The sequence below is a fragment of the Macaca mulatta genome, chromosome 14 (assembly GCF_049350105.2).
Source record: "Macaca mulatta isolate MMU2019108-1 chromosome 14, T2T-MMU8v2.0, whole genome shotgun sequence".
Taxonomy (NCBI): domain Eukaryota; kingdom Metazoa; phylum Chordata; class Mammalia; order Primates; family Cercopithecidae; genus Macaca; species Macaca mulatta.
This window is the reverse complement of record NC_133419.1, coordinates 21,514,778-21,533,833: the sequence shown is the minus strand read 5'-3', so window position 1 is coordinate 21,533,833 and position 19,056 is coordinate 21,514,778. Positions and strand designations below refer to the sequence as shown.

The window sequence follows — 19,056 nt, the reverse complement described above, 5'->3', positions numbered from 1 at the left end:
GAGTCTCCCCCAACTAAGAACCTATGAGGGCTAAAGAAAATCCCCTACAAATAAAAGGGGCAGAAATGACAAGCTGCGATGAAAGGCCACAAGGATGCTCACACCCGAATCTAAAAAGCGCTTTGTGGGGGCCGCAGCCAAGCATACTTTGGCCAAGAAATTTCTGTGGCTCTAACCTCCTTTGAAAACTGGAGAACCAAGGCCAGGTGGCAGAGGGAGGTGACTGACCCCACCCGGCCCGGCGGCGGCCCCGCACGCGCAAGCCACCCAGAGTGGAGGTGGGAACCAGCGCTCCGCCCCTTCCTCGCTGAAAGGGGCCCCTTTCCCTTTTCCCGGTCCCGCGGTCAGACCTCGTGTGTGACCCTTAAAGCGTAGGCTCCGCCGAGACTGCACCCGGCCTGAGCGGCGAGGGAACAAACTGCGCCCTGAGCAGGCCAGGAAGCCCGGCCCGGGGCAGACGGCCCTCAAGTTTCCTAGTCCGAGCGCAGGGCGGCGCTGTCCTCACCCGCGCGTAACGAGCCGGACGGAGGGCGTTTACCGGTGGAGGAAACCAACCTGTGATACGCGCCTGCAGAGTGCCAGCTCCTCCAGCTCCGCCAAGTAGGTGGGATCCCCTACTTTGCAGAGGAGGAAGCCGTTCAGGCCTCCCTGTGTGCACTTTGCAAAAGCCTCTGCCCTTCCATCTCGAATCCCTTGGCACCGATCGCACTTCCTTCGCCTGGAAATCTGGAGTCGTCTCTCGCGAGACATCCTCCGCCCTGTAGAAGGCCGTTTCGGTTCTTCGTGCGCGGTAGCCGCCCCACTTGCGGGATTCCAAGGCCTGCTTAATCGGGCGCGGGTGTGTCTGGCTGTGGATTCGCCGCCGTCCCACTGGACGCCTGGAGGCTTGAACCGCGCCGCTCCCAGATCCCAGGCTTTGCTCCCACCCCGGCTTCCGCCCACAGTGCTGTACTTCCTCGGACCTCGGCTGTCGGGAGAGCCGGAGGTGAGCGCTCTCGGGAGAGCCCAGCCAATTTTAAAGAGTCCCCCTGAGAAGACTTTGCAGAGGAAAATTTAACTGTGGGTACCCCCTGAGTTTCTGGTGCACCCGGTGTATCAGAGCTTGTGTTGTGCATCAGGACTGGAAAATTGGCAAGGAGTTACTTACGCTCTAATGACTCATATTTTATTGAACTTTTATCATCAGCCAGGATTTGTTCTAAGTACTTTATTGTCACTAACCCATATATCTGTATCTTCACGGCCAAACCGAGGTGATTACTGTTATATCCACTGTGCAGATGAGGAAACTAAACTGGCTTAGAGAAGTGAAGGAGTTCACACCCGCGGGCAGGAGTAGACCACCCTCATTGGTGTCCACACCTCTTTTCTTCAGGACTGAAGAGGCAGTCACTGGAGCTCTGCCTGGGGTGTCTGCACTTATGGAGACCCCCATTCCTCCCTCCCCTCGGTTCCCACCCACTATCCGCCTCAGAGTACCACATGATCTCATCCTACCCTTTACACCACAAGACCCCCAGGACTCCCAGGCGATGCTCTGCTTTAACTCAAGAAATTTTAACCTGGCATTTGGTAATTGAGGTGAGCAAGGATGGAAGAAGAATGTTGATGACCCTTTAGGCTGCAGAGTGAAAAACTTATGCAGAAGTAGAACACGCTAAAGCAGCAATACATTAAAGTCATATAAATATGGCAAGTGCAGTCCCTGGCACATACTAGGTCCTTAACAGGTTTTTCTTGTTGAAGTCATTGCACATATGGTTACAACTAAGGGACACAGGAAGTGATGAGTGCATAAACCTAAAGGAAGGGAGGTTTTTGCATAAACCTAAAGGAAGGGAATAAGAGAAAGGGAACTCCCATGACTCCAACTCCTTTCTGATGCTTGGTGCTGTGGAAATCCCTTGAGCAGGCCTGTGAATTTTGTCTTTTTGCAGATGTTCACACTTCCTCAAAAGGACTTCAGTGCTCCCACCACCTGTCTGGGCCCCACCTGCCTGCAGGACCTGGGCAGTAGCCATGGGGATGATCTGGAAGGAGAATGCTCCAGAAAACTGGACCAGAAGCTGCCAGAGCTCCCTGGAGTGGGTGATTCTGCCATGCTCTCCCCTGATACCTCCTACCTGTCCTCTAGAGGAAGAATGATTAAATGGTTCTGGGATTCCGCTGAGGAGGGCTACAGGACCTACCACATGGATGAGTATGATGAGAACAAGAACCCCAGTGTGAGTGAAGCTCCCCTCCCACTGGCACCCGAGAGGGAACTGCAGGGTGGGGTACCCTACCTTGACCAATAAGGCAGCATCCAGCCTGCTCTTGTGAGGTTGGAGTTACGGTCCTCTGACCTCCAAGAGGGCTTCTGATGTAGCTTAGGGAGGCTCCAGTGTACTGCCTGGATCAGGAAATGGTCCATTTGGAATACAGGGGACCTTGATTTGTGAGGGAGGAATTCAAGAGCCACACGATGTTCTTCTATGGATTCTGACCCATGACCTGTCAACTGTCCAACTTTAGAGCTAGGGCAGAACTAAGGTTCAGGTCGCAACTGTTTTACTTATAGGTTGTTTATTGCTGAGCTAGTTACTTCACTTCCTTGAATCTTAAATTATCTCTAAAATGAAATAATGACACCAGGCATGGTGGTTCACGCCTGTAATCCCAGCACTTTGGGAGGCTGAGGCAGAGGGAACCCTTGAGGCCAGGAGTTTGAGACCAGCCTGGGCCACATAGCAAGACCCCATCACCACAAAAAAATAAAAATAAAAAAATTAGCAGGGTGTGGTGGTGTGCACCTGTGGTCCCAGCTACTGGGGAGGCTGAGGTGGAAGGATTGCTTGAACCTGGAGGTCAATGCTATAGTGAGCCAAGATCACGCCACTGCATTCTAGCCTGGGCAACGGAGTGAGACCCTGTCTCAAAATAACAGGAAACAGGCCGGGCGTGGTGGCTCACGCCTGTAATCCCAGCACTTTGGGAGGCCGAGACGGGTGGATCATGAGGTCAGGAGATCGAGACCATCCTGGCTAACCCAGTGAAACCCCGTCTCTACTAAAAAATACAAAAAACTAGCCGGGCGAAGTGGCGGGCGCCTGTAGTCCCAGCTACTCGGGAGGCTGAGGCAGGAGAATGGCATGGACCCGGGAGGCGGAGTTTGCAGTGAGCTGAGATCCGGCCACTGCACTCCAGCCTCGGCGACAGAGCGAGACTCCGTCTCAAAAAAAAAAAAAAAAAAAAAAAAAAAAAAAAAAAAACAGGAAACAAACAAAAATAAAATAAAATGGGATAATAATACCTGCTGTGTAGAAGAGTCAAGATTAAATGAGAGCAAGTATATGAAGTTTTTAGCACAGTGCTACTCAATAAATGATAGCTGCTATTAATATTTTCTGTCCCCAATATAAGCTATTCTCATAATGCCTTCAGGAGTCAGAAAGCTGTTACGGTAACCCTTTAATAATCCTTATTTGTTGAGCATCTACCATATAGATGTGAACAGAAACAAAGTTCTGATCCTCATAGAGCTCATATTCTAGTTAGGGAGACAGACAGTGAATGGACAGAGAAAAAATATATATACTATATGGTGGTAAATACTATAGAGAAACATAAACCAGGGTAAAGAAGACAGAGAATGATGGGTGGGCTGGGGATGTTGCTATTAAGTAGAAGGAGGTCACAGAAGGCTATTTTAATAGGGTGAACATTTGAGCAGATACCTGGAAAAAGTGAGGGATTGTCTTAGTTATCGTTGCATAACAAATGACCTCAAATCTAGCAAGTTAAAACAACAGTGCATAATTTCTGGGGTTCAGAATCCTGGTGGATGCCTCAGGCTCAAGATCTTTTTTTTTTTTTTGTGATGGGGTGTTGCTGTGTCACCCAGGCTGGAGTGCAGTGGCATGATCTCGGTTCACCACAACCTCTGTCTCCCGGGTTCAAGTGATTCTGCCTCAGCCTCCCGAGTAGCTGGGATTACAGGCGTGTGCCACTGTGCCCGGCTAATTTTTGTATTTTTAGTAGAGATGGGGTTTTGCCGTGTTGGCCAGGCTGGCCACGAACTCTTGACCTCAGGTGATCTGCCTGCCTCAACCTCCCAAAGTGCTGGGATTACAGGCATGAGCCACTGCGCCCGGCCAAGCCACCGCACCCAGCCACAAGATCTTTTGTGAAGGTGCCATAAAGCTGGGGCTGTGGTCTCATCTGAAAGGTTGACTTGGGGCCAGGGGATTGGATGGGAGGCTCTACTTCCAATGACACTCTCATGCTTATTGGCAGGCTTCAGTTCTTCTCCATGTGGGCTTCTTCACAGAATTGCCTCATGACATGGCAACTAGATTCTCTCAGGGCAAGTGATTCAAGAGAGAATGAGAGGTCATGGGTACCCAAGATGGAAGCCTTAGACTCTTGATAACCTAACTTCAGAAGTGACATCCCACCCCATCTGCCTATTCTGTTCATTAGAAGCACATTGCTAGGCCCAGCCCACACTCAAGGGGTGTGAATGCCAGGAGGCTGGGACCTTAGAGGCTGCCTGCCACAGGGAGTGAGCCATGCAGTTATCTAGGGAAGAGCATTCCCAGTAGAGGGGAAGAGCCAGTGCAAAGGCTCCAGGCTTGGGTCATGCTTGATGAGTTCAAGGGACAGCAGAGGGGCCACTGGAGCTGGAATAAAGCCAAAACCAAGATGGGCAGGTGATGGGGTCAGAAAGGTGATGGGGTGGTGGAGGTCATAGATCCTGTAGGGCCCCAGAAGACCTGGTGAGCCTTCTGATTTTGGACAAAGTGGAATAAGAGGTATTCAAAGGAGGAGCAGTGTGGTCTGATTTGGGGTTTGGAAAGATGATTTGGACTGCTGTATGGAGATTTGACTTGGCAGGTAAGAGAATGCACAGAGAGAGGAGGGAAGCTGTTGTAATAATATAGACGAGAAATGATGGTGGCTCATACCAGGGTCCCAGCGGTGGAGGGTGAGACATGGTTGGACTGTGCATGTGTTTTGAAGTTGGAGCTGCCAGGATGTGTGAATAGATTGGCTCTGTTTGGAGGAGCTTCCCAGCTTGCTTCCCAGGGCATGAAGGAGCACTGCCTTTCATTTTGTCATAGTCTGAGCTCATTCAGGTTTTACTTTTTCATCTTCCTTCCTTCACTTCCCCTGCAGTAACTCAGGGGTCAGCAGTTAGCTGTGAGGCTGCACCGAGTCTCCGTGGGGACTCTGTAAGGGAGAGCTCGGGTTATGCCTGTCAGCCTCTCCTGTGACAATAAATGCCTATGGAGTGGGGATCAAGGTATTGTGTAATGTTGCAGGGTCTCCTGGGGGAGTATTTGCACTGGCAAAGGAACCTGTTCTTGATCTACACCCACCTTTGCTTCTGTTCCTGCCAGACTGCCAATATACCCTCTGTCTTCTTTCATTCTGTAAATGTGTATTGAGTCCCACTAAGCCCCTCGAGAGACACGGCAGTGTCTTCAGCACACATCTGTCCTTCAGGGAGCTTACCCTCAGTACGGGAGATATGGTGTGTATGTCAATCCCTGTGACCTGGGGTGGAAACTGACCAGTGCTCTAAAGGGGACAGATCAAGAGCTGTGGGATGCAGAAGAAAAGATCCCTTCCGGGTGGCATTATAGGGGGGACTTCCTGGAGGACATGGCGTTTGGACAGAGCTTTAGAAATGGGAAGATGGGATCAGGCAGCTGATCAGAAGGCACACCTTGAGCAAAGGCAAGGAGGGGTGGTTGAAAGGGTGGGGTTGTAGATAGCTCCCATTTTGCTTTGCTGCCTCCATGGGCTCCTGGGGCCTTTCACTGGCACCCCCTGCCATGCTAACCCTGCCTCTGTACCTTCAGGGCATCATCAACTTGGGTGTCAGTGAGAACAAACTCTGCTTTGACCTGCTGTCCTGGCGGGTAAGTCCTAGGGCACCTCTGGGGGGCATCACTAGCTCCGAGGAGCTGTCTTCCCTGGGACGCTTTCCCAACAGGAGCCTACTGCTTGGCTCAGTGGCCCTGGCCTGGGAATCAGGAGACCCAGGTTCCAGGCCAACCTTGGGACAGTTTTCTGCGTGTTCTTAAGTGAGTTACTTTCCCCCTCTAGTCCTATTTCTTCATCTCTGCAGACTCTTATTTCACTCAGTCCCTCCTGCTGTGTTGGGTCCCCTGATCTCAGAGGGAAACACTCAGTGCTTTGTGGTGTAGATATTTAGCGAGTAGCTCTTCAGGGGGACAAAAATAAACCCCCGATGTGTAGCTTTGCCAATTTCCATAGTGTAAATACTCCCACCATGGCCAATTTCAACCTCCTCTTGTGATATCACTGCAGGCAGAGTTGGAAGAGAGGTGCACGAGCACACTTAGGTAATATTTTCACCGTACAGACACGTAGACAGAACTGACCTCAAAAGCATAGATAGTAAAAGGTACTAGCAAATCAGGAAGTGATGATGTTTGAGTGCTTATCACCTTTGTTTGTAAGATAATTTATTTCATTGTCCGTTTATATTAATTTGCTTTTTTAAAGTGGCTGTTTTAACACAGCTTGAAACATCTCTGAAATTTTATAATCCGATTTCTTGAGCTGGGGTGAGCCATCTTAGCAACCACTGACAACGTCTAATAAATGTGTCTCCCAAGGTGGCAGTGGCAGAGTTTGGGTTTGTAGAGACAGCAATGCTTAACCCAAAGGAACATATTTCCAAAGGTGAGAAATCTCAACCCCAAGGGAAAGGGCTTATAGGGAATATATCTAATTAATTAATTTATTTGAGATGGAGTCTCGCTCTGTTGCCCAGGCAGGAGTGTAGTGGCATGATCTCAGCTCACTACAACCCCCTCCTCCCGGATTCAAGCAATTCTCCTACCACAGCCTCCTAAGTAGCTGGGATTACAGGCACACACCACCACGCTCGGCTAATTTTTGTATTTTTGGTAGAGACAGGGTTTAATCATTTTGGCCAGGCTGGTCTCGAACTCCTGACTTCGTGATTTCCCTGCCTCAGCCTCCCAAAGTGCTGGGATTACAGGTGTGAGCCACTGTGCCCGGCCAGGGAATAGATTTTAAAGGCCTGTTTTACCTAAAGCCAGCTCCTTCTTCTCAGGCAGCTAAACACTGAAATAAAAGGTGAGCCACATATAGCAATTTAAATTTTCTATTAAAAAAATAAAAAAGATTCCAGGTAAAAATTAATTTTAATAATATATTTTATTTAGCCCAATATATTCAAAATATGACCATTTCAGCATGTCATCAGTATAAAAATTATTAATGATATATTTTACATACTTTTTTCCTACCAACTTTTCAAAATCCAGTGTGTCTTAATTCAGTTGAACCACATTTCAAATGCTCATTTGCCGCATGTGGCCAGTGGCTACCATATTGGACATTGTGGCTCTAAGGGAGGAAGGGAGAGAGGGCGAAAGCTGGACCCAGTTATGTAGAAGTGGCTGATTCCCTTTCTTCCTTTTGGCCCCAGTGCGCAAGGCCCCTGCATTGGGCCTTCTTTGACAAAGTGCCTACAATAGTAGGAGTTTCTAACCTAGCACCTGGTCATGGAGTGGGTGGTCTAGAAACTGCTATGTCTTCCAAAGTGTGAGGTCAAGCTGAGCTTACAGGAAGACAGTGGCCTAAGTCCCTGTAGAAGTTGGAGCCAAGACTGAGGTTCTAGCTCTCAGTGTCTTCTGTCGCCCCCAAGGAGATGCTGATCAGTGTGGTCTCCCGTTACTGCTTCTGCAAACCCACCCCTCCAATTTTTTAGGTGGCAGTGTTGTATAAAGAGTGCCAGACTAGGAGTCAAAAATTTGGGGTTTTTGTCTCAGCTCTGCCACTTGCCAGCTCTGTGACCTTGGCTGAGTGACCTCATTTTTTTGGACCTCAGTTTCCTCACCTGGAACATGGGTATGAGAAAGCTGTCACTGTCTGCGCCTCTCACGGTTTCTCTGATGAGCAGAACAAGCATTCAGCTTTACCTGCCCTGTGCTGTGGATACAGGCAGCAGTGCCGGCCCTCAGCCCCGCTCTTCCCTGTCTGTCCCCAGCTGAGTCAGAGCGACATGCAGAGAGTGGAGCCGTCCCTGCTGCAGTACGCTGACTGGAGGGGACATCTGTTGTAAGTAGTTGCCATAGGGTGAGTTTGGCCCCCTGGGGATGTGTGGCAATGTCTGGAGACATTTTTGGTTGTTAGAACTGGGAAGTCAGGTGCTCCTGGCATTTGGTGTGTAGAGGTCAGGGTTGCTGCTAAAGTTCCTACAATGCACAGGACAGCCGCCACCACGAAGAATGACCCGGCCCCGAACATCAGTAGTGGGAGGCTGAGAAAGCCTGCAGTAGGCTGAGGGCCTAGTTCTGGAGACCTGGTGACCTGGGGTCTCCTGCCAGTCCCACCTCAGCACAGGGGTCTCTAGTCTGGTTTCTGGGAACCTGGCTCTGTAGCATGGGGAGGGCCTTCAGGCGAGGAGTCTTTGTCCCTGCTTTGTTGGTAGCTTTAGAGAAGCCATAATTGCTGTTGGGGGAGCTGGCTGGGGCCTTTTCCTAATGCTAAAAGGGGAGGTGGTAAGTAACACTAATAGTAGCTTGTGCTTATTGAACACTTGCTTGGGGACACTGTTCTAAGGGCTCAGCAGCTGAGCAGGACCTGATCCCAAGACTGATTGCAAAGCATGTGTTCTTCTAATGTAGTCATTAGGATGATGGGCCCTGGAGTCAGACCACTGGGCTTGAGTGTGGACTGTGCCTCTTACCAGCAAGTGACTTAATTCCTTTAAATCTCAGTTTTTGTTTCTTTGACTGTACAATGGGAGTAATAATAATAATGATAGTAGTAACCACATCATAGGATTATTATGAAGAGTAAGTAAAAGTCTTCTAAATAACATTTGTATAAGGTAAATGCTTAAAATATATGAGCAACAATAATGGTGCTAATAGTTATTGTTGTAGTAATAATGTTTATTCGTATAATTAGCTAGATCTCCATAGAGAGTGTTACTTTTGATAATCCCTGAAATCTCCTGATTAGGTGCGGTGGGGTGTCCACTGCAATGCATGTGGGTAGTGGGGAGGAGAAGGTGGGTGCTGAGGAGTGGAGACAGAGGCACCCACACCCCCATCGTGGGAAATTAGGGAATAGTGATGGCAGGTGCCTGAGGATTCACCAGAGGAGCTTCGGGATGCACCGTGGGTTGGGGACCATCTGGCAAGCACTGCCTATTTGTCTTATCTTCAGCCTCCGGGAGGAAGTGGCCAAGTTCCTGTCTTTCTACTGCAAGAGCCCAGCGCCACTGAGACCAGAGAACGTGAGTAGCCCCCTCCACTGCTCCTTCCTGTTCTCTTGCCTCCCCTCTCCATCTTTTTCCTCCCTCCCTACCTCCCTCCCTCCCTCCCTCCCTCCCTTCCTTCCTTCCTTCCTTCCTTCCTTCCTTCCTTCCTTCCTTCCTTCCCTCCTTCCTTCCTCCCTCCCTCCCTCCCTCCCTCCCTTCCTCCGTCCCTCCCTCCCTCCCTCCCTCCTCCTCCTCCTCCTCCTCCTCCTTCTTTTTCCAGACAGACTCTTGTTCAGTCTCCCAGACAGGAATGTAGTGGTGCAATCTTGGCTCACTGCAACCTCTGCCTCTTGTGTTTCCGTGATTCTTCTGCCTCAGCCTCCCGAGTAGCTGGGATTACAGGCGTGCACCACCATGCCTGGCTAATTTTTGTATTTTTAGTAGAGACGGGGTTTTACTATGTTGGTCAGACTACTCTCAAACTACTGACCTCAAGTAATCTGCCCGCCTCAGCCTCCCAAAGTACTGGGATTACAGGTGTGAGCCACTAAGCCTAGCTTCCATTCCCCACCTCTTGGCTGGCCTGAGGGTAAGCTGGGGTTGAGATCTGCCCTTCACATAGTTTTGATTTGTTTCAAAGTAGAATTAGGAATACCTTCTCCCTCCTCGATGTTTAGAGTTTGGGTATAATTTCCACCCCATGTTGTTCTGTGGGCCTTCTGCCTCCACACCCTCAGGCAAGACCCTCTTAGTGACCAGCCCCCTCTTCCTGGCTCAGATGATCTGGAGCAGGGTCCACACGGATGAGCTTGGCTGTTAGTCTAGTGGCTTTGTTGTGACAGAGCCCCAGGTGGCACCAAGGCAGGGCCTGACGCTCCCTCTGTGCTGTCCTGGGAGGCTGCGGGTCCCCGCCCACTCCTGGAACTGGTTCATCTTCATCCCTTGGATATGTCACCCTTAGGTGGTTGTCCTGAATGGTGGTGCCTCGCTCTTCTCTGCTCTGGCCACGGTGCTGTGTGAGGCGGGGGGTAAGTGATCTCTGTGGCCTGCCCTGCACTGTGAGCCCCGTTGTGCCTACAGGGCCCCCCGTTGCCTGGCCTCAAGGGCTGCAATAGTATGCTTTCAGGCACACTAGAATATACTAGATTGCAGGGGGCGTGAATAAGTGACTTGACAAAGCACCCGGGGGTCAGCAGTTCCAGGGGAGGTTAGTGTGCTATTGGGGTCCTGGGCTTTCTCTCTGCCATGACCTTGGCTGCTTCATGCTCATAAGGGGGCTGTCGCATCCTCACGTGACAGTGTGTCTTAGAGCAGGAAGAAAGGGATGTGGTCGTGCCGTGCCTGTCTCTTTTTTATCAGGAGATGGGGATAGGGATGCTGTTTCCCAGAAGAGGCCCCCTTCTATCTTCCTGACCAGAACTGACTCATAAACCTATCTCCAAAATGGTCCCTGGCAAAGGGTTGCCTGAAACCAGACGTGGTTTGTCCCCCAGGGCTAGGGGAAGGCCAACCTTCCTCAGACATGTTGTTGGTCATGCCTGAAAAAACTGGTACTGTCTTAGCACAGAAGGAAATTGAAATGGCTGTTGAATGGGCAGCCAGCCAGCAGTGCCTGCCGCAAGAGCAGATTGTTTTAAGAATCAGTTATGGTCAGGGGTTACTGGTTGCAAGGAAAAGAGACCCATTCATGGTAACTTAATTAATAATGAGATTATTAGTAACATTTAATGAATTGTGTTCCAGGGACTGGCCTAAGGCTTTATGTAGAGTATTTTGTTTAATCCTCACAATACTTCAATGAGGTTGGTTCTATGATGATCTCCATTTTACAGATGAGGAGACTAAGGCACAGGAGGTTAACTTGTCAAAGTCACACAAAGAGAGGTAGTAACCAGGATTTGAACCATCAACGAGAGATTCATTGTAAGGATATGATAGGCAATTTCCTGCCCATTCCAGAACAATCAAGAACAGGAACCTTCTAAGCTTCAGTTTCCCCATCTATAAAGTTAGGATATAATAAATAGTACCTACTTCGGAGACTAATTGTCAGGAGCAAATGAGATAAAATAGAAACAAATGTTCAGTGCATTTGCCATCACATCGTAAGTGCTTAGCAAATGTTAGCTGTTAATAATTAGAAAGGGGGCTGTATTAGTCTGTTCTCATGCTGCTAATAAAGACATACCCAAGACTGGGTAATTTATAAAGGAAAGAGGTTTAATGGATTCACAGTTCCACATGGCTGGGGAGGCCTCGCAATCATGGTGGAAGGCGAATGAGGAGCAAAGTCACATCTTACATGGTGGCAGGCAAGAGAGGTTGTGTAGGGGAACTCCCCTCTATAAAACCACCAGATCTTGTGGGACTTACTTCCCTATCACCAGAACAGCACAGGAAAGACCTGCCCCCATGATTCAATTACTTCCCTCCAGGTACCTCCCATGACACATGGAAATTACGGGAGTTATAATTCAAGATGAGATTTGGGTGGGGACACAGCCAAACCATATCAGGGGCTGATCTCAGTGGATCCAAGCTTTCGAAAGTGTTTTGGGAGTTGAGAGTGCAAGCATGCCCCAAATGGTCCCCAAGGAAGTTAAAGGCCTAGAGAGGGAGTGGGGACAGTGGACAGAGGGTCTGGGGTGTTCTGGCCAGAAAGTGACAGGCCGTCACCCACTCCTGCCCCCAGAGGCTTTCCTGATCCCCACCCCTTACTATGGCGCCATCACACAGCACGTGTGTCTCTACGGCAATGTCCGACTGGCCTGTGTCTACTTGGACAGTGAGGTAAGAGTCTTGGCTTCCCAGGTAGAACTGGGGCGTGCCTGTGGTCAAGAGTTTCCTGAGTCTGAATTTGAGGGTCGTCCATGCTGAGGGCTCTGGGGTTGTGATGAGTAGGGAATGGAGCCTTCTGTTGCCACATGGCTGCCTGTGCCTGGGATCCCCAGTGGTTCCAAAGTTCTAGTCTCTGAGATCCCTGGGGATGATGTAGAAGCCAAGAGCCAGACCCAGAAACAATGAGGTGGGAACAGAGCAGGGCAGACCTAAGTATAGCACCCGAGAGTGATGAGGGGGTCCCTGAAGTGGTGGGGTGGGGGTGGATGGCAGTAAGAGGCGGGGGCTCCCACCTGCTTTTCCAGAGACTCTTCTGAGGAGGCTGGGGTTTACAGGGGAGGAGAGGCCTGAGAGTTCATGTGTGTTTGGGGGGCAGTGGTCACTGAATGTGGCTGGTGGCTCTGATGGGTCTTTTTCCAGGTCACTGGGCTAGACACACGCCCCTTCCAGCTCACAGTGGAGAAGCTGGAGATGGCCCTGCGAGAAGCTCACTCTGAGGTCTGGGGATCAAATCAAACCCGAGGCTGGGAGTGGGTGGGTCTGAGCAGGGCCTGGACCCCTCTTCTTGTGGCTGATCTCCTCCCAGGAGTAGGGTTGGTACTCAGTGATGAGGACAGACAGGTAGGGTGGTAGCACAGAATTATTCTGGGAGTCAGGCAGAACCCTGCCCAGGGAGGGTCTTCCCTTTCAAAACAGACTCTTAGACCTCAGTTCACAGAGAATCAACCAGGGAATGTCACTAAGGATACCCCCATCGCTGATCCATCTGATTCTGGTTCAGTGGGTCAAGTGTGGCGTGTAGGAGTCTGTGGTTTAATGAGTCTCCCTGGTCATTTGAGGGGGCAATCTTGCTCACTTTGAGGGGACCTGAGGACTCCCAAAGAAGAACAGAGACCAGTATTCCAGTGATTCCTTTCCCGCCTACTTTTCAAAAATCTACTTAATTTTTTTACTTCGGTCATGAAAGCTATACATACTCACTGTAGGAATTTTGAAACTGCAAAAGGCCCACCCAAAATTCTACCAGCAAAGGTAACCTACTGGCATGTGGACACATTTCTCTCTGGTCCTTGGCCTCTGCCTTTATCTGATGCTGCAGATGTAATTCTGTGTCCCGCTTGTTTGCTTCATGTGGTGTTATGAACATGTCCCCATCAAATCTCCCTGGGAGCCTTCCAGTGACCAGCCCCCTTTGACTGTGTGGCTCTGGCCTTGGGGAAGAGCTGAGGGTCGCCTATCCTAACGGATGGTTTCAGGGTGTGAAGGTCAAAGGCCTCATCCTCATCAACCCCCAGAACCCTCTGGGTGACATCTACTCCCCGGAAGAGCTGCAGGAGTACCTGGTATTTGCCAAGAGGTGAGGTACCCCACACTGGCCCCGACACAGGGTCTGGGCAGCCTGGGGTTCCAATGTGGGTTTGGTGCAGGTTTTTCTACTCTCTTCACCCCACTGTGGGCTGCTACTTGCTTTGGCCCTTCCTTGGCAGTAGAGTGGGGAAGCAGGGATTTGTGGGATGCCATTCCTCTTTCTCTTTGGCTCTTTATAACAATAGCTATCAATTATCGCACACTCTAGGGGCCAGGCACCATGCTAAGCACTTTATGTGCCTCATACAATCCTCACAACAAACCTGTCAGGTACTGATGCTGTTATCATGCCCAGCTCACTGAGCCTTCGAGTGGTCAAGTGAGGGGTGGAGCCGGACTTGAACCTGCGTCTCTCTGACTCGAGCTCTTGTGCATGCCCCTGCCCCTCCATGGAGGTGCCCGAGGGCTCCCTTTCTCCCCTACAGTGCTTCAAAAGCTCCTCTGTCACCTGCTGTATATGTATGGCTTTCTGTTGGAAAAATAGGTCAAAGAAAGGTGTTCTGGAAAAAACAAGTTTGATAACCCGGGGCTAGACCCCGGCCCCTCTGGTTTTCTCATGTATTGCCTCCCCACCCTGCGGGACGCATTTGCCCTACACACTAAGTCTCTCCTCCCCACCCCCTGCCTCACCCCAGGCACAAGCTGCATGTGATTGTGGATGAGGTCTACATGCTGTCCGTGTTTGAGGAGTCAGCTGGGTACCGCAGTGTCCTAAGCCTGGAAAGGTGAGGCTCCCCGACTCAGCTAACTCCCTCAGCCCCTATTATCCCACGGAGCCCCGACCACTTTCTGGCTCAGCCCACGGGGCATGGCCTGCCCAGAGCAATTCCATTTCCACCCAGCTGATCCCACTGGTCCTCAGATCTCCTAATGAGAAGTAGGGAGGGTTGGGCTAGATTCGTGATTTTCAAGTTATTCTGTGGAATTTCTGAGAACTCCAAGAAGAGGCCTCAGGATTCCTTAAGTTAGGGCTGAGTGGATGGGAAATTGGCCTCTTTGCTGTTTCCTTTACCTCCAGAGTGGCTCCAGTTTTATTCTTTCATTCATTCATTTACTCACTCATTCATTCACTCAGCACCTCTGGAGCCCCTTGCATGTGCCAAACACCTCTGGATATTTACATTTTGGGGTTTTTCATTAGGTTTACTGTAAGCAAAGCATTTGTGGCCAGAATACCTTTGGGAACACTTGGAGCAGATCATCCTCAAGGCACACTGGCCCATGCTTGTAATCCCAGCACTTTGGGAGGCCAAGGTGGGAGGATTGCTTGAGCCCAGGAGTTTGAGACCATCCTGGGCAACATAGAGAGACTCTGTTTCTATGGGAAAAAAAAGAAAGCGGGGATCAGATCATGTGTGCCGTCTGTGAATCTGACCTTCAGGAATTCTAACAGTTCCTGCTGTTTGTCCAGAACCTTCAGCCCTGTCAAGTCCTTTCCATTAGCCTTCTCTTCTCGTCTTCACAAAGCCTTGAGGAGTGAATGGAGCATGGATTGTGAATCCCATCTATTTTTTGGATTAGGAAAGTGAGGCACAGACAAAAAGTGATTGTCCATGATCCTTGGTTAGTCATTAACAAAAAAAATTATTGAGCATCGATTTCATGGCAGGTGCTGTGCTAAGTGCTGGAGATACAACAGTGAACAGGAAAGACACAGGCCCTTCCTGTGTGGAACTTTAATTTCTAGCCAGAAAAAAAACATTTCAGCAGCTAAATGCACATCCAGCCATTGGATTATGGCCATGATGAATGCTAAAAGGGAGAGACCAGGGAGCTGTGAGAGGATCTGTTTAGGGTACCTGATTGGCCTCATCCCAGGGGGAGTGGTTAGGGAAAGTCTCTTTGATGAGTGACATTTGAGCTAGGCTCTAGATCAGGGGCCAGCAAACTTTTCCTGCAAAGGCCAGATGATAAATATTTTAGGCTTTCCAGGCCATATGCTCTCTCACTCAACTTTGCCACAGACACTGTGTAAATGAATGAGCATGGCTGTGTTCCGATAAAACTTTATTTACAAAGAAACGGGCAGCAGGCTAGGTTTGGCCCACAGGCAGTCATTTGCTGACCCCTGCTCTAAAGGATGCATGGGAATGGGTGGTTCAAAGAGATGAAACCAGGGCTTGTCCCGGAACCAAAACTAGATTCAACCACCCATCTCTTCATTTGTTCAACCAAACACGTGTGGGTTCCCATAGTTCTGTGTTGCCTCTGTTCCCACGCTGTGCTCTCTGCAGGCTGCCTGACCCCCAGAGGACCCACGTGATGTGGGCAACCAGCAAGGTGAGTTCCTGGCTGGCCTTGGGGGTGTCAGGAGGGTGGGAGGGCAGCGAGGTGGGTGGAAGCAGCTTCCTCCATGGAGGGCTGGCCACCACCTAGGGTGCTTCTTCCTGCAGGATTTCGGGATGTCTGGGCTCCGCTTTGGCACACTGTACACAGAAAACCAGGACGTGGCCACTGCCGTGGCTTCCCTCTGCCGCTACCACGGCCTCAGTGGCTTGGTCCAGTACCAGATGGCACAGCTGCTGCGGGACCGTGGTGACTGCCTGGGCCTGGTGACCTGAAAATGGGAGGAGGGTTGGAGGCATCCTGGGAACAGCCAGGAATCATAGATGCTTCTTGTATGAGAAGAATTTAGGGTTGGGTTAGAGAGTACCAGCTCTGGACCCAGACTGGGTCCATACCCTATTTGGTCACTTCCTGTCCATGCGGCACTTTGCTTTACCTCTTTATCTGTATGAGCCTCAGTTTCCTCATCTGTAAAGCAGTGATCATAATGGTACCTGTCCTGTAACAGGTTAGTGTGATTTGTAATTCAATTAGAATAGTGCCTGGCATATAATAGGCACTTGATTAATGTGAATTCATTATGATTAGCTGAGAGCACTTAAAAAACAGAGCAGGGTCAAGCATGGTGGCTCATGCCTGTAATTTCAGCACTTTGGGAGGCTGAGGTGGGAGGATCACTTGAGCCTGTGAGGTTGAGGCTACAGTGAGCCTTCGTCATGCCACTGCACTCCCACTCGGGTGACAGAGTAAGACCATGTCTTTAACAACAACAACAACACAAACAGAGAAGAAGCTTGTAAGGAAAAATTGTTGTAATGGAAGTATGTCTCTTCCTGTGAATCTGTTCTATTCCTGGATTCAAATAGTGAGTTTAAATAGCAAAGGTTACCTGTCAATGCCACCATTTACTGAGCCTAGCAAATGCACCTGCTGTATCATCTCATTCTCTTTAGAATCCTAGGAAGCAAGAATTCCTATATTTTCCTTATTATTTTACAGATGAGGAAAATGAGGACCAGATACTACCCCACTCACTATAGTAGCTAAAAGTTTTAAAAATAGTGACAACATCAAGTGTTGACAAAGATAAGGAGCAGCTGGAAGTCTCATACATTGCTGGTAGGAGTGTAAGTAGTTCAGCCACTTTGGAAAAAAATTCAGCAGTTTCTTATAAAGCTAAACATACACTTGCCAAGTCATTCAGCAATCCTACTCCTAGATATTGACCTTGATGGTCACACAAAAACCTCTGCTTTATTCATAATCACCCATAACTGGAAACAACCCAAATGTCCTTCCACAGATGTGTGGATGCAAAAACCGTGGTCCATCCACTCAATGGAACACTACTGTGCAATAAAATCCATGGCAACATGGGATAGTTTCAAAGGAATCGTGCTGAGTGAAAGCAGCTAGCCTTAAAAGATTACATGCTATATAATTCCAATTCGATGACATTCTGGAAAAGGCAAAACTGTAGTGATGGAGAACAGATCTGTGCTTGCAGGGAAGGGGCCAGTGTGACTATAAACAGCATCAGGGTGTTCTTTAGAGTGGTGGAACTGTTCAGCATCCTGACTATGGTGGTGGTTACATAAACATATACGTATATTAGAATTCTTAGAACTGTATGGCAACAACAAAAAGTACAAACAATGAGGGTCAGAGAGGTGAAGTTGCCCAAGGACCCACCCTTGTCATTGGCCACACTGGGATCTGAACCTTGGTCGGTGGGACTACAAAGGATCACTCTGGAACTTTAGAACTAGATAAACCTTGGGTTTGATTCTTTATCCTGGGGGACTTTGTGCTCTGGACTCCTGAGGGAGTGTGGGACCTGGAGCTGTCAGGGCTGAGTATCTAGGTTTAAGGTGCTTTACATTGAACACTGAATTTCCATCCCTTCTTGACCTCCCCTTCATAATCCTCCCCACCACAGCAGCCAGCTAGAGGAGGGACTCAACAGCATCCTGGCAGCTTATGGCCTTTTTCTTTACAGCATTTAGACTAGCGGGACCAAGTAGAGGGTTGATGAAAGATTGATCTTCTGGCCTCTCTTTCACCCAAACAGACTGGATCAACCAGGTGTACCTGCCGGAAAACCATGCCCGGCTCAAGGCTGCCCACACCTACGTCTCGGAAGAGCTCAGGGCGTTGGGGATCCCCTTCTTGAGTCGTGGGGCTGGCTTCTTCATCTGGGTTGACTTGAGAAAGGTAATGCCAGTGGAGGTGCGGGCTGGGAGGGAGTTTCAGGCTTCCCTCCAGCAGGTGAGGGGCAGTTGGTGAGGGGTCTCAGCTCTGTCCTGAGCCCCTTCCACCCTTTCAGTACCTGCCCAAGGGCACCTTTGAGGAGGAAATGCTGCTCTGGCGCCGCTTTTTGGACAACAAGGTGCTGCTATCCTTTGGCAAGGCCTTCGAGTGTAAAGAGCCTGGTTGGTTTCGCTTTGTCTTCTCAGACCAGGCCCACCGGCTTTGCCTGGGTGAGCAGCCTGCCTTCCCAGCCCAGCCTTCACTCTGGCTTCTGCTTGTTTGTCCCCACCCACCTGGCCATCAGTGCCAACTGGCCCCCCACTTCCCCTTCCCAGGGATGCAGAGGGTCCGGCAGGTGCTTGCAGGCAAATCCCAAGTGGCTGAAGACCCCCCTTCCTCTCAGAGCCAGGAGCCAAGTGACCAACGCAGGTGAGCTGGTCATTGCCTCGTGGCCAGAGGGCCCAGCAGCCACTGTGGACCTGGGGTGTTCCGGGGCTGCAGAAGACCGACTGTGGATGTGCCATTTGCCAGGAAGGTGTCTAACTTGGCTTTGCACCCAAAGAACTGTTTCTTGCCTTTTGCTGTAGCCGTGAGAAACTCCTTAAGCTATGGTTCAGCCTGGGCCCTCCCTCTCTCCTATTAAACAAAACTAGAGAGTCCCGATGTCTCCATTGTGAGTTATTTAGAATGGAGGAGTCGTGACTGCTTCTAACCAGAGCCTCAGCCCTCCTGAGGATGTGAAAAGAAAACAAACAACCTGTACCTTCTTTCTGATAGCACCATCATTCCTCTTTCTTTGTCGCCATGGAAATGAGTAAAGGAACAGCACATACAGGAGAGTGTGCAGAAAAATAAAAAAAAGTGATAACTTCCAAACTCCGAGGAGAATGGAATGAATGTTTTGTTCAGATTGTTCTCCCCACATTTAGGACAGTTGGGCTCACAGCACACCGGGATCCTGGGACCGTCTTCTGCTTGGGACGAGGTGAACAGGACTCTATGGGGGAAGTCAGGAGAGCTGAAGCAGTCCCTCAGTCTCCAGGAAACTCCTTCTGCCTCTC

The 19,056-nt window shown here is 49.9% G+C and overlaps 1 protein-coding gene across 16 annotated transcripts; it reads left to right on the top strand.

The window, feature by feature from the left end:
- ACCS (1-aminocyclopropane-1-carboxylate synthase homolog (inactive)) lies at positions 1 to 18,654 on the top strand. 16 transcript variants are annotated; one of them, XM_077961020.1, is made up of 16 exons: positions 241 to 1,581; positions 1,938 to 2,225; positions 5,847 to 5,906; positions 8,033 to 8,103; positions 9,220 to 9,289; positions 10,215 to 10,281; positions 11,946 to 12,043; positions 12,512 to 12,589; positions 13,348 to 13,448; positions 14,095 to 14,184; positions 15,694 to 15,739; positions 15,853 to 15,994; positions 17,817 to 17,959; positions 18,072 to 18,225; positions 18,399 to 18,432; positions 18,464 to 18,654. In XM_077961020.1, the coding sequence occupies exons 1-15, from the start codon at positions 1,483 to 1,485 to the stop codon at positions 18,413 to 18,415; spliced, it is 1,524 nt and encodes a 507-aa protein (XP_077817146.1). In that variant the 5' UTR covers positions 241 to 1,482; the 3' UTR covers positions 18,416 to 18,432; positions 18,464 to 18,654.
- Positions 18,655 to 19,056: the final 402 nt, after the last annotated feature.